The sequence below is a fragment of the Polypterus senegalus genome, chromosome 15 (genome assembly GCF_016835505.1).
Source record: "Polypterus senegalus isolate Bchr_013 chromosome 15, ASM1683550v1, whole genome shotgun sequence".
NCBI lineage: Eukaryota > Metazoa > Chordata > Cladistia > Polypteriformes > Polypteridae > Polypterus > Polypterus senegalus.
The window spans coordinates 66,562,078-66,577,373 of record NC_053168.1 but is presented as its reverse complement, the minus strand read 5'-3'; the positions used below and the strand labels follow the sequence as shown (position 1 = coordinate 66,577,373).

Genomic DNA, 15,296 nt, shown 5'->3' with positions numbered 1-15,296 from the left:
GGATCCTCTAAGCAGCTAACTTAATTGATACAAAATGTATTGATGCTCACAAAGCAGGAGAAGAAAATAAGAAGATAGCAAAGGGTTTTCAGTTAGCCATTTCCTCAGTACGCAATGTTATTGAGAAATGGCAGATTAACAAGAAAGATGGAGGACAAGTTGAGGTCTGGAAGATCAACAAAACTTTCTGAAAGACCTACTCGCTGGACTGGTAGAAAGGCAACTAAAGCCCCCTGTCTGACTGCAAAAGACCTTCAGGAAGATTTAGCAGACTCTGGAGTGTTGCTGCATTATTCTACTATATAGCAGGCACCTGAACAAATATGAACTTTATGGTAGTGTCGGCAAAACTTACCTGCGTCCTAGCCACAAAAGTTAGTATCAGAAGTTTTAAAATTTGCATCTAAGCAAGCCTGATGCATTTTGGAAACCATTCCTGCAGACTGATGAAGTAAAATTAGAACTTTTTGGCCACAATGTATAAAGGTATGTTTGGTGAAAAAAAGGGAGCCGAATTCCAGGAAAAGAATACCTTTCCAACTATTAAGCATGGGGGTGGATCAATCAGGCTTTGGGCTTGTGTTGCAGCCAGTGGCACAGAGAACATGTCACTGGTAAAGGGAAGAATGGATTCAAATAAATACCAGTAAATTCCGGAAGCGGACATCACACCATCTGTAAAAAAGGTGAAGTTAAAAAGAGGATGAATCCTACAATGGAATACCTCAAGAGGTACAAGCTGATGGTTTTGCCATGGCCCTCACAGTCCCCCCAACCTACATGTCATTGAAAATTTGTGGATGGATCTCAAAAGAGCAATGCATGCAAGACAGTCCAAGAATCTTGCAGATTTAGCAGCCTTTTGCAAGGACAAATGGGCAAAAATACCAAGTAAGAACTGAAACTCCAAGCTTGCTACAAAAAAGCGTTTACAAGCTGTGATACTTGCCAACGGAGGTGTTACTATGCTGGGTCCCTAAACTTTTGCTTCAGGCCCTTTTCATTTTTTTTTAGTGTTTTGTACCTGTGAATGATGGAAATGAAAATATAATCTTGCTTAAAACAGAAAAGAATTGGGTCATCTTTAACTATATGTCTTTTGGTGATCAGTTTAACGTCTGCTCACTTAACTATTCACAGCAACAGATATTTTAAGCAAGGATGCTTAAACGTTTGTATGCCACTGTACTGGATTGGCTGCTCTTGAAGTGTGCAAAAAGGTTGTTTATGTGGCCACTCGTTGCAGTAATATGCTGCTTGCAAAGTTTACATATTACATTAATTTAATTAGAATTGATAATTTACTAATTCTTTTCTCTGCTAGCAGGGTGCATTTCTCTACATTCCATTACTAATTGAAAGAGAGGTAACGTTTTTGTTTTGCAAGTGCACACATACACCCAACGACAGCATGTTGTAAGCTGTTGAGTTTGCATCGCACATAAACAGCAAAGTCAAACTATTATTATTATTTAAAGGGCTAGCCTATCTATCTTAATGCAGCTGTGTTATTTCTCCAGAAGGGAAGTAGAAAAGCCAACATTTATTAATAGATTTATGATTCACATGTAAGCATAAAGGTTGTGAACTACCATTAAATACAGTTAAAACTAAAAATCCTTATCATTGTGTGAAACCAATACTGCTATAGGCATTATGCAATCTGAGGAGGACCAAGAAGATGTTATCTTTGCTATACAGTTCCTCGTTGCTGGATGGGACATCTGTGTGTCAGCATTCTCCCACTTGGCTGTGATGTCCCTTTGCTGAACATGAATGTATACAGGATTATGCATAGTAAGATTCTTCTGACGTCAAGCACATGTCTTCTGCCTATTTCGCTAACCTGACTTGCAGCTGTGATTTGTCAATCTCCCTAGCAATCTCTCTCTCTCTCTCAAATGAATTGCATTTGGCACAAATAACCTTCTTGCTACATCAGTACTAAACAACAATAAAATGGACAAAAGAAATCTACTGACAGATGAAGTGGTTACTGCCTGCTTGGGCATGAAGTGCACAAAGTACCTACCATCAATTTCAGACTTATCTATTAAAACTCAGCAACAACAAAATCATTAATTGATGCTGAATCAAATGCAATGCGTTCCATATTTTTTTTTTTCAGTTCAATTCAAAATTACTATTTAAAAATGTGTGATATTTTATTGCACTATTTTAATCCCAAATATTAGTGTACATATCATTTTCTCTATTTTATATCACTGATTTTTTCTTTTACAATTCAAAGCACCACACATGATGGGGCTGTATTTTTTAAATTTAATATGTAAAGAATTGTTTCTCTGTTGTTTAGCAGGGTGACATGCCATCAGAGTCAAGTTAGGCATTTTTAGAACTTTTGACACGCCAAGCCCAAAAGGCTCACCATTACTGTGACAGACAATATCACTGGCAACAAACAACTGATTTCTTACATTTCTTAGCTGGTACTTGCTTTAGTACTGTAATCCATCTCTTTGGAATAAAAAAAACACAAATAAGTTAGTGTGCTTGAGAAGTGTGTTGCACATCTTGTGCAGAGGTAATGGTAAGCATATCAGTCTCTCACAAGGTAAGTGACATTGTGAAACTGTGGTTGGCTTTGCAAGTAGATGGAAGTTTCCACAGAACAACATTGCAAATGACTGGTCACATTATCTCCAAAAGGAATTTGACATGAATTATTACAACAAAAAGGAATATCGCTAAATTTTATTCCAGGCAATAACCGATCATCTGTACTGGAAAGTCTGCCATTTGGGGGGAACTGAAGACTTATGTATGTGGCTTAGCAAGAAAAACAATATGCTTTCAAAGAACAATTCAGTGAGAATGAGTAAAGCAAACACAACATTTATTCACATAAATAGTATAGTTAAATACATTTCTGCATATATAGGCCAAGTATATTTAGTAACTACATAATTCTACATTTTACTAAAGTAAGTATTATCTGTTATTAGTAAAATAAGGTTAGAGGGAAGAAATAGGCCTATTAATGTACAATACCATAAATGCAGAAAACAAAAATTTGGTGTATAAATTTGTTGAGTTTTTGGCCAAAAATAGAATTTTTTGTTTTTACCAACAATTGCTGGAATATAACATTGCCAGCTGTAGACTAAAAACAACATCCAACTGCATACTTGCTGTACAGATAAATAACTATTTTCATTTAATTTCTAACATGCCATCTGTTTTTATAGTACTTGCTGCTCTACATTTAATCTGACTGTTTTAATCTTCCCAGGAAAAATGCTTTTATTGGGAGGTTCTGCTGGAAGATGTTCATTATTTACAAACCCTCTGTTTGCACAGAAGCAGTGTTGGAACAAACTTTGTTACTAAACCTCTGAAGTATTATGTTTACAATACTGCACTGCATCAAGCAGTATATTGTTATCAAAATGATGAGAAAATGGCAATTAAGAAATCAAGACAGGTAGACCATTATAACCTTTTAAAGTGTAGCTCTTTCATTTAAATAATTGCAAAGAAAGCAATGTGATTAGTGACAACAGTTTCCTAACCTATCAAAGGGAAAGTGGAAACTGAAGGAAACTCTCAACATGAACAGTACTGCCAGACAAAAACCACAGCACAATCAGAAGTGTCTGAAAGTCAACAGCTTGCATGATAGGCACATCACAGTACAAGAGTTTCAAGCACAGCTTATCATTTGTCCAAGCAAGCAAGTCTTTGTACCATTTCATGTTATTTACTGGACCTAAACTGCTTAAATTTCAGTAAAAACCAAAATAAACGGGGATGCTCTAAATCTTTTGACTGGTAGTGTATAGAAACACACACACACACACACAGCTGTGCCCATTAAGTTTAAAGACCCTGGCAGAATGAAGTGTACCATACGAATAAAATCAGACAAAACACACATTTCATTCACTTTTAATGCAATCCAAATTAAACTACAGGTAAAATTCTGTTACAACAAACTTCCAGGGGCCTAAAAAATATTTTGTTGTAATGAGATTCTGCATTTGTTACTATAGTTCTTTAACTTGCATCCAGGCGTCTGCAATTATTTCAATAGCTTCTTTCACGTTAATTTTAATCTTCTCCTGTCCACAAGTTATGCTGAAGAGAATTTTTCTCAGCATTTCCTTGCGATAATATACCTTCAGAGTACCAAATGATGCCCAAATCCAATGGCTGAAGCACTGCTGTGCAATTGGGTGAGAGGAATTCAACGCAAACATTATCTAAATGCAGAAGCATGATGTGGGCAGCACCGTTATCAATCAGAAGCCGAATCATCCTTTTCTTCTTCTTCATATTATGAGGTTTCTAAACTCTTTTGGGATTCCCCACAAATAAACAGGAACGTCCCGCTGAAGTGCATCCCGAAGCGTGAACGCCGCGTCTGTGTAAGATTGTTTGTCCATTGCCGGGGCAGGGCAACAGCAGGCTCACAGCGGTGCAGTGAAGTGTCACAGAAGCGAATCCTAAAAGATCTTACACCCCAAAACACAAGGCTGAGTTTCAGTACTTTAGCAAAACCAGCTTTATTCAACTTGAAACAGGAACAGCACGGTTATTTACTGTAGCGGGATCTGCCACTCACCTATAAACAGACACAGCAGTCAGGCAAAGACACAGCAGAGCTGTGAGCCTGCTGTTGCCCTGGCAACATATAAACAACCTTCCACAGACATGGTGATCGCACTTCAGGACACTCTTCGGGACTTTTGTCCAGTTGTGGAACGTCCCAAAAGTTTAGAAACCTCACATTTTCTTGAATGAGTGCTGCATTAACAGGAATGTCTCTTGAATGAGAACCACTGAACCACATAAAAACTGCTTTTTTGACATCTTCAAATGAAGCAGTTTGCATACGTTTGCAACCCAAGATTTTTCTTCTTTTTTTTTTTTTTGCTCGGTCTTTCAAGAAAGTTGACAGTGTCAATGGCAAAATTCCGAATTCATTGGCAATGCCTTTTTTTCTTTTTGCAGCAATCGAGAGCTGCAAAAATGTAAAGTTTTTTTCTAATATGAACTGTTATCGTTTTATCGTGTCTGCCATTTCTATAGGAGGGTGACAATGAGTTAAATTCCAATGGATGTTTTTCAAATGTTAATGAGCAATAAGCAAAAGGTATCACTGAAAACCACCGAAAACAAAAAACAGCAAAAAAAAAAAAAAAACAGTACGAGGAAAGTATAGAGACATTTTTTTTTTTACAATGTTTCTGTTTGGGGATTGTTGTGCATAACTGAGCTGCGACCACAGAAAAAACTGTCTCTGTGGATGATTCATTCAGGCATTTCAAGGTCTTTTGGGCACTTCATTGTAATGAAAGTATCTGCTGAATGTACTTCATAGTAACGAGATTTCTATAGACTCATGTCATATGGGGAAACTGTTGGGAGCATAAAAATACTTAATTGTAATGAAAATTCTGTTTTAAATATATTCGTTGTAATGGAATTGTACCTGTATAAGGCATCACAGAGTAGCACAACCATTAAACAAATGGAAAATAATGACATGGTCCCTGTTCAAAAGCTTGCATACTCTTCATTCTAAATACTGTGCACTGCCCCTCTTTAGCATCAACTAGCAAAATACCCGCGCTTCGCAGCGGAGAAGTAGTGTGTTAAAGAAGCAATGAAAAGAAAAGGAAACATTTTGAAAATAACGTAACATGATTGTCAATGTAATTGTTTTGTCATTGTTGTGAGTGATGAGTGTTGTTGTCATATATATATATATATATATATATATATATATATATATACACACACACATATATATATATATATATATATATATATATATATATATATATATATATATATATATATATACATACATATACATATATATATATATATATATATATATATATATATATATATATCTATATATATATATATATATATATATACATTGTCAGGGATGCCAGGGGCTATGACCCGGCCGGGACGCCAGGAGGGACCGGAAGAGGGTCAGAGCCCGCCTGATCACGGGGTGCGCCTTCGGGTTGTTTTGGGAGCCACGGGTCAAGGGCTTGGAAGCTCTTCCCTGTAGGGGCCCGTGGCCACCGCCAGGAGGCCCCAATGCCTTGGGATTTGTTTCCCCAGCACTCCTGCCACACCAGGAAGTGCTGGGGGGAAGACTTGGGACGGTGCCCGGGGAGCAGCCGGGAGGACAGCCGACACTTCCGCCACGCTGGGGCGGGGCCAGAAGATTGCCGGGAACACCTGGGGCTCATCCGGGTCCTCCATAAAAGGGGCCGTCTCCCGTCATTCAGGGCTGGAGTCGGGTGGAGGTAGGACGAAGCAGTGGAGAGTGGAGGCGGCCCGAAGAAAGGCATTGTGGCCAGGACTGAGTGACAGTTTGGGGTTTGTGCACGTGACTGGGTCTTTGTGACCATTGTTTGGGGGTCTTGGTGACCTAATATTGTAAATAATTTGTATAATAAACGTGTGGTGGTGTGATAACAACATGTCCGCCTGTCTGTGCCCGGGTACCGTTCACATCTGGCGTAGTCGGCAGGATTCGAACCTGCGCGGGGACCCCACCCACGTACCGCGGGTGCTGCGTGCACACAGCCCCGCGGGGTAAAGGAACCCCACGGACCGCCAGGGATCCGCAGGAGGGCGTTATTCCCTGAAGCGGGGGCGGCGTGCATTGGAAGAGTGCAGCGGTCTCCGACGAGCGCGCCGTTGCTGGAGGCGCCCGGGACGGCATGGCGTCCAGAGAGGCCACGCCGAGGACGTTTCCTCGGTATGACGGGACCTGGGAGGTGAGTTCCTGCCTATCGGCAGCCGGCCCTTGGGGGCGGGCGTGTTTTGTTTTCCAGGCAGGGACCTCCAGGATCCGCGTCGGTGGCGGGCGGTTGCTGGTTTGCGGGGCTCCGGCAGCACAGCGGCAGCCGCGAGGGCTGCGAAGGAGGAGACGCTGCAGCTCGAGAGGCGCTGGCAACAGCAAGGCTGCCGGCAAGCACGTCGCCGCCGCAGAAAGGGAGCCAAGATGGCCGCGGACCGGAAGTCCCTCCCCTGACAGGCACGCGATTGGGCGGTGTGTCTTGTGTGCCCGCCGATGACTGTAGAGAGGCGGGACCAGGGAATGTCCATCACGGGCAGGGGGGAGACCCGATTGGGCGGAGGAGAAGGCCCACAGGAAGTGGCGGCGTCGGAGGCCGACAGTCAGGTAGGCTCCGCGTCGGTTAACTTCCTGTCTTTGCCGGCTGCTTTGGCGGAGCTGGAGGCGGGCCTTCAGCCCGCCGGGCAGCGTGTATTGCAGGTGCTATGTGCCCTCCGGGCTGAGGTGCTGGTACTGGAGAGGAAGGCGCCGGGCGCTGAGAACGCTTTTCGACAACGGGACGGCGCGACGCTGGAATCTCCAGCCGGAGAGGTACAGCGGAGACGGTGAGTACAGCCGACTCCGTAAAGCATATGGGAGGGTCTGCTGAAAAGGCTGTGAAGACAATGATCAGTTCCGAGTAAGCAGCCCTCCGACAGGAGGTGCGGCGCCGCGGACTGCATGCGCGGCGAGGGGGGAGTCCGTGAGGACGCTGAAGGGACACGGGCTGCTAAGTGCCCCGGGTCCTAGCGCCCTCCGCCCCGAGTTGGCTGCGGTCTTGCGCCGCACTATAGGGACGCAGACGGGACAGAGGCGCCTTTTATTCCATAAGGAGTCTCAAACCGTCAGGGCGTCCCAGAGCGAAGGGAGGAATAAAGGGCTGGGTGCCGATTCCTCCGATAAGGTGAGACGCGTTGCTGGGTGCACGCGTGTGGCTGGCTGCCCTCTGAGAGAGCAGAGGGAATCCCTGAGGCCGGGCGGAGAGAGCGGGCGGTGCCGACGCCTCCATCGTCGAGAGGGACACGGAAGCCGCGGAGAGGGTGCCGATCAGGCAAGTGCCGGGTGCCGGTTGGAGGGGGAACGCTGCCCGTGCGTGGCACGAGCTGGGTGCTTTGGCAGCGTTCTGCCCCTGTGTTCTCTTTGTAGGGACGGACCCGGCGAGTTGAGGGACCCCTTCGTGGCGGAACAGCCCTCTGATGTCGGGCCGTCTGCAGAAGGATCTCTCTGTCGGTGCGCAGATGCGCTCGCAGCTGGAGGAGCCAACGGGGAACGAGTGGCTCAGAACAAAGGGGCGGAGGTCCCGGAGGGGGTGCCCACCAAGGAGGCCCCGGGGTGCCGGTAAAAGGGGGGAGCACAACCTGTGCGAGGCACAGGGATACACCATGGGTTGGTGTCTGGATTGTGTCTCCGCCCCTGTCCCTGCTAGGAGTGCGGGGCCGGACCCCGGTTGTCCTCGAGTGGGGCCCGTTTGAGCTCTGCTGCCCTCGGGACGGGTCGCTCTTACCCACGCAGTGGTCTTCGCTGGCTGTGGGGCACTGTCAGGGATGCCAGGGGCTATGACCCGCCGGGGCGCCAGGAGGGACCGGAAGAGGGTCAGAGCCCGGCCTGGATCACGTGGGGTGCGCCTTCCGGGTTGTTTTGGGAGCCACGGGTCAAGGGCTTGGAAGCTCTTCCCTGTAGGGGCCCGTGGCCACCGCCAGGAGGCCCCAATGCCTTGGGATTTGTTTCCCCAGCACTCCTGCCACACCAGGAAGTGCTGGGGGGAAGACTTGGGACGGTGCCCGGGGAGCAGCCGGGAGGACAGCCGACACTTCCGCCACGCTTGGGAGTGGCCCGAAGATTGCCGGAACACCTGGGGCTCATCCGGGTCCTCCATAAAGGGGCCGTCTCCCGTCATTCAGGGCTGGAGTCGGGTGGAGGTAGGACGAAGCAGTGGAGAGTGGAGGCGGCCCGAAGAAAGGCATTGTGGCCAGGACTGAGTGACAGTTTGGGGTTTGTGCACGTGACTGGGTCTTTGTGACCATTGTTTGGGGGTCTTGGTGACCTAATATTGTAAATAATTTGTATAATAAACGTGTGGTGGTGTGATAACAACATGTCCGCCTGTCTGTGCCCGGGTACCGTTCACAACATACATACATACATACATACATACATACATACATACACACACACACACACACACACATATATAAACATATATATATACATATACATACATATCTACATATATACACACACAGCTATTTCGTATCAGTGCAATACGCTGTTTGTTAAAACGGTTGACTCCCGCTCTTACGTGCAATAACAAATCAAATCATTCAGTTGTCTTTGCTCATATGTCATTTTAGAGCTGGACGCCTGGCATCTTTTTTTGGCAACAAGTTCGTTTCTGTTTGGTGTGAGGTTCTGTGTTGTGGAGATTCTCAGGATGGATTGCAGGTGCTCATCAGTGAGGCGACTCCTGTGTGCTGTTTTGTTAGTCTTTATCACTGAGAAGAGCTTCTCACACAGATATGTGCTACCAAACATGCACAAGGTTCGAGCCGCATGTAGACGGACTTTTTTTGTTCTTCAAAGTCACCAAAGCGCCGTGCAAACTCAGTGCGCAATAACTCTAGTAAGCGGTAAGTGTTCGGCAAGGCAGCTGAAGCGCTGCATTATGGGATCTGTAGTTTATTGTGTTACCAGCGCTTCATATACCCGGGCTTTAATAACAATAATACAGTATATAAAATGATCTCGGGGCGGATATAATTACACGCCGGGCGGATGTGGCCATGCCCTTGAGTTTGACACATATGGACTAAATAGAACTTGAAAAGATATATTTTTCAAATGTGATCGCGCAATTCAGATAGAGTTGACGCAAGACTACAGCCTGCATGCCTCAATGAGTCATCCTCCTCGCTCTTACTTTTTTACCGTTCATCTAATGAATACACTGAGTATGGCTTTACCAAAACAATCATTGATGGCGAATAAAGTATCCATTATTCGAGTATGTAGAGCGGGATACACAGTATATATACATATATATATACCCGCGTATTGCAGCGGAGAAGTAGTGTGTTAAAAAAGGTAGAAAAAGAAAAGGGAACATTTTAAAAATAACGTAACATGACTGTCAATATACAGTATTTGTTTTGTGAGTGTTACTGAGTGTTGCTGTCATCAAGGATTTGATTATCATTATTTCTTTCAATCAGGTTCGTATTTGTAGGATGTGTTGTGTTCAAGTTACATTCCGTGTTTGTCAATCGCTGTAAAGATGACAGGTTTCATTCATCGATTCGTTTCTTACTGCATCAATAAACAGCTCGTCTTCTTCTTTATCTGAGACCTGACACACTGCATGCACGGGTTTTTTACACTGTCTTCCTTTAGCGGGACATTGACTTTTTCCACCGTGTGCTTTGTTTCCACAGTAGCTGCATTTATGAATATGCTTATCAGACGCTTCATATTTTTTGCTGCCTTTTCAATTGTGTAATTCGGTTTTGTTCAGCGCTTTGGAACTGTTGCTTTTATCTGTGCACTCGTCAGTTCACGTGAGCCACTCGGTGTACTTGCATCGAAGGTTCCCAGCTGTGCTGGTGCCATCTCGTGCTATGTCCATAGCTTTATTTAATGTTACCTTAGTCCTGGCACTTAAAACTTTCTCTCGCAGTTTCGCTGAGTTTGTGTCAAACACCACCCTGACCATCTCATCTTCCTCTCCATAAGCACAGTCCTTCACCCGTGAATATTTACCCGTGGCAGTTTGCTATTGGATTGCCGCTGACGGACAGCCTTATATGGGCAGGCACTAAATTACAAACGCCAGCTGCAGCCTGTCTATGAACTTAAAGTGTAGGTTTACATCGTGCTTTGTTTCCGAAGTAGCAGAACTCATGAATATGGTTGTATATGTCACTCGCTCGCTTGTTATTGTTTCGCTGCCTTCTCAATTATATAATGCATGTTTTCTTAAGCGCTTTTTTGAGGTCTTCCTGGTTTTCTATGTACTGCGTGATTACGTGGGAGGCGTGATGATGTCACACTAAACTCCCCCGCGTTGAAGCTCATCTCCATTACAGTAAATGGAGAAAAACTGCTTCCAGTTATGACCATTACATGTAGAATTTCGATATAAAACCTGCCCAACTTTTGTAAGGAAGCCGTAAGGAATGAACCTGCCAAATTTTAGCCTTCCACCCACACGGGAAGTTGGAGAATTAGTGATGAGTCAGTGAGTGAGTCAGTGAGTGAGTCAGTGAGTGAGTGATGAGGGCTTTGCCTTTTATTAGTATAGATGAATGTCCACCTTGATTTTCTCAAGTGGTGGAGTTGCCTATTTTTCTTGGCAAAAAGCCCCCAGGTCCCATAAATTCCTGAGTAGTCTTACATGAACTGCACGTTTAAGAGCTCCCCAAAGTGGCTCAATGATATTGAGGTCAGAAGCCTGTGACGGCCACTCCAGCACCTTCACTGTTTTCTGTTGTAGCCAGTGTTGATGTGGCCTTTTAGTCTGTATCATTGTCATGCTGAAAAATCTACATGCATCTTATGCATACCTTCCAGAGTGATGCTGCATTCATCTTCTCATTAATTTTTACTAAGTTACCTGTGGAGCTGCAGCTCACAAACCCCCAAACATCAGAAATCCACCTCCATGCTTCACAGAATGGATGGTGTACATTTCGACATGGGCCTTGTTGTGCCCTCTCCAAACATAGTGTTTATGGATTGGACCATAAAGTTCAATTTTAGTTTCTTCTCTCCACTGGACTTTGTTCCAGAGGTTTTGAGACTAGTCTATATGCTGTTTGGCATATTGAAAGTGGGCTGCTTTGTGGCATTGGCACATTAATGGCTTTTTTCTTGTAGCTTGACTATGAAGTCCGCTTTTGCTCAAGTATCTATTTACTGTGCATTTTGAAACAGCAACATTACTTGTTTGTAGATAAGCCTGTATTTCAGCTCAAGTGGCTTGTGGGTTTTTCTTGGCATCTCTACAAATGAACCTGCCAGTTGTGGCTGAAACCTTGGTTGGTCTACCCGACTGTGGCTTGGTAACAACAGAACCCCTAACTTTCCACTTTTTTAATGAGAGTTTAAACACTACTGACAGATATTTTTAAGTCTCTGGATATCTATTTATATACTTTTCCTGATTTATACAATTCAACAACCTTTTCTCGCAGGTCCTGATAGTTCTTTTCCTTTCCCCATAGCTTGGATTCCAGCAAAGTCAGTGTAGCTCTACATGAAATTAAAATTGACTATTTATACAAATACACTGATTATAATTCAAGAGGTTACAGGTGTGTTTATACAAATACACTGATTATAATTCAAGAGGTTACAGGTGTGGACATTCTCCTTTAGTTACGCTTAATTTGAACATGTGTATACATTATCTGGCCCAACATTCATGGGTATGTAAAGTTTTGATCAGGGCCATTTGGCCAATTTCAGTTATCATTAAGATTTAAAAAGGGCGCACCCAATTATAATAAATTGCTTCACCTGAGCACACTCCCCAATTAAAAGGAAAGATTTCTAGATAATTACTTACATTTCTCAAACAATGGCCATATAAAGTTTGTAACAAGGCGCTATATAGGCGCCTGACCTGACACAGACTCACACCGGAGGCACTTGTAAAAACGAAGAACTTTTATTTTTCTTCACCTGTGGGGCATATCTTCCCTGTGACCCTCACAGGCAGAACACAGTCCCAAAACAGACCAAAACACCAACACAAAACACTCTTCTTTTGCACCACCACTTCAAGCTTTGTCCTCCTCCCGACTCTGGCCATTGAGTGGTGGCTGCTGGCCCCTTTTATAGTCCACCCGGAAGTGCTCCAGGTGGTTGACTGCTGAGTTCCAGCTGCACTTCCAGGTGTTGTGAATACGCTGCCCATACGGGCTCAGGAGTCCAGCTGCAGCAACCCCTGGAAGCACCTGCGGGACCCAAAAGGGCCACACCCAACTCCATATAAAATGCAGCCCTGCAGGAAACCGAAGCACTGCTCCAGCCCAGGGGGGGCAACCTTCTAGCGTCTAGGGGGAGGTATTGTACAGTCCAGGGCTGCTCACCCTGAACAAACAGCGAAGGGGTGCCTCGGCCGGGGCTTGGACACTGGCCGTCCGCCACAAGGTTTAGAAAAACAATCACCACCTTTGAAAATATTCATATTTCGGTTCCACAAAGTACTGACAGAGGAGGGCTGATCCTTTACATTTCAAACTTTATCTTTTTTTATGTATTATTTTTCCAATATATAGTAAAAAAAAAAATCTAATAAAAAATTGTGTTTTTCATTTTAGGCTGTAAAGCAGCAAAATGTGAATATTTTCAAAGGGATCAATTATTTTCTATACCCACTGTATGCATGTACCTAAAAGGAAGTAACACGTAAGCTTAAAATGGAACAAATGATTCATTTTATTTAGGATGTGAGAAATTTGTTGATGTGTGTTATCTATCAAGATTGATTTTAGAAACTAAGATGAACTGCTGATTTTAGCAAATGGGGACAGTGGGGTAATACAGGGCCACAATTACCAAGTATTTGTTTCTCTTTTCCTGTGTAGTTCCTGGTTGATTTAATTGTTTTATCGATTATAATCTATGACTGTAAACTATCAGTTACTACATCTTTTCACTTGTGGCAATCAACTTTTTTACCCATCCTATTACACTTCCTGAACATACAGGCCCTAGCCTAATGTTATTCAATCATGTTTACCTGTTTTGTAAGTCGCTTTGGATAAAAGCATCTGGCAATTAAACAAATGTATATTGTGAATATTTGATATGCAATAAAGTTTTGCACCACCCAGTAACTTAAATCTGCCAAGTTCAAAATTCACAGAAAATTTTGCATACTTCAAAAGGAATATTTTTCTAGATAAGAAATTGAATTGAGCACATCATTGAATATTGGAAAACTACAATCATGACAAGAAAGTTGAGCTTTCAACTAACATTTTAACAGTAAGTTAAATTACTGAGGTGAGTTTACTACTTATTTACCTTTTGCACAACAGCACTATATGCTGAGGGGACAGTGCCCAATTGGCCATAAAGGAATATTCTGCCCAAATACGGTATTTTTTTTTTTAATGTTACTTACCCCCATGAAGTTTTTAGTTTTTTTTCTCTCATATTTTCATGGAGAGTGGACATAAAGTTTTTGATAGAATGGGTCCCAATGATGACCATCCTTAAAAGAAATCTTTCATTAGTCGTGTCGCAAAATTCACACGCGAAGTCACCCAGTCTTAAAAAAAAAGGGGGCTCCCTGTTTGTGGACCAATTAAGAAATTACTTATTTAACAATAAATTTATGAAAAAGCTGTGAGCATATGACTGAATGACCTTATGTATGGATTATGCAACACAAGTAGCAGATTTTCTTCATGGGTGTTTTGATAATGTTTGCTGTTGTCCAGCATTGATCACCATTTAAACTTTATTTCTGTTCTTCACGATAACATAAGATTAAAAAATTTTGTCAGCCATCAACAGAAACTACATGGGGTAATTAGCATATAAAATATTTTTGGGTAAAATGTTCCTTTAGTGCTGAAATATCACTAGAAAGATTTAAAATTGAATTGATACAAGCCTCTTTTGAAGATTTGCAGAACAGCAGGAACTTGTTCACAAAAGTACAGAAAGAGTTCTGATGGATTTATGTGCTTACAATATTTTGTTTCCTGTAGCAATGTGACAGACTTTTTATCTTGGGCTGCAGAATTATTCAGTCTGGGCTAATTTGTATACTGGCCTTTACAATGTAAAATAAATAATGTTCGATTCATACAATAAAAATATGCCTACTGTATTGAATACTGAAACAATTATTCAGGAGTTTATACACATCTTAATATTAATCAGCTTTCATGAGAGGTTTGATGGACGTGTACAAATTTTGAAATTATAAGCAATTCACACTTCCTTAAATTCACAAGGCTATAACATAACTATTCATTGGGCTTGTAAAGCAAAAACATATTTTTCTTTATCATAAGGAAGGGCAAAATTGTAATTTAGAAACAAGTATCAAAAGCCTATGCTAGCATACCTGAGAAGGGCACATCCCTCAGTAATGTGGCACTCAAGCCTCTCCAAAGGGACAACAAGCCATCTGAAGCCACTGCCGACTGAATACAAATTTGTAGCTCTTTATAAGAAAGTTTCTGCGACTGCATTTTTGTCCTAACTAATTCCAAAGGACTGATCACTGAAGCAGATCCCACTAGAAGAAAAAATATACATATATAAAATTATATATACAAAACCAAGTTTGTCATTTAGCTACAACATCAAATTTAAATGTATTGGCAAAAAAAACTTTAAAAATGTTTCTTTTTTGGTCTCTTGATATTAGACTTTAAAATCTTTCATAATATATGTAACCGATATCTGGTCTGCTGTGGCAAGAGTAAGGAAATCCAAAGCTAATGATTTT

The 15,296-nt window shown here is 42.7% G+C and overlaps 2 protein-coding genes across 4 annotated transcripts in view; one reads left to right on the top strand and one right to left on the bottom strand.

Annotated features, from left to right (window-relative positions):
- dbf4 (DBF4 zinc finger) overlaps positions 1 to 15,296 on the top strand; it is an 81,042-nt gene that overhangs the window by 23,130 nt on the left and 42,616 nt on the right. The window lies entirely within an intron of this gene.
- Positions 1 to 15,296, bottom strand: part of slc25a40 (solute carrier family 25 member 40) — a 53,525-nt gene that overhangs the window by 15,491 nt on the left and 22,738 nt on the right. Inside the window, exon 7 of the mRNA XM_039736421.1 lies at positions 14,910 to 15,083. Within this exon, the coding sequence (XP_039592355.1) occupies positions 14,910 to 15,083 (174 nt within the window). The remainder of the gene's footprint in view (positions 1 to 14,909; positions 15,084 to 15,296) is intronic.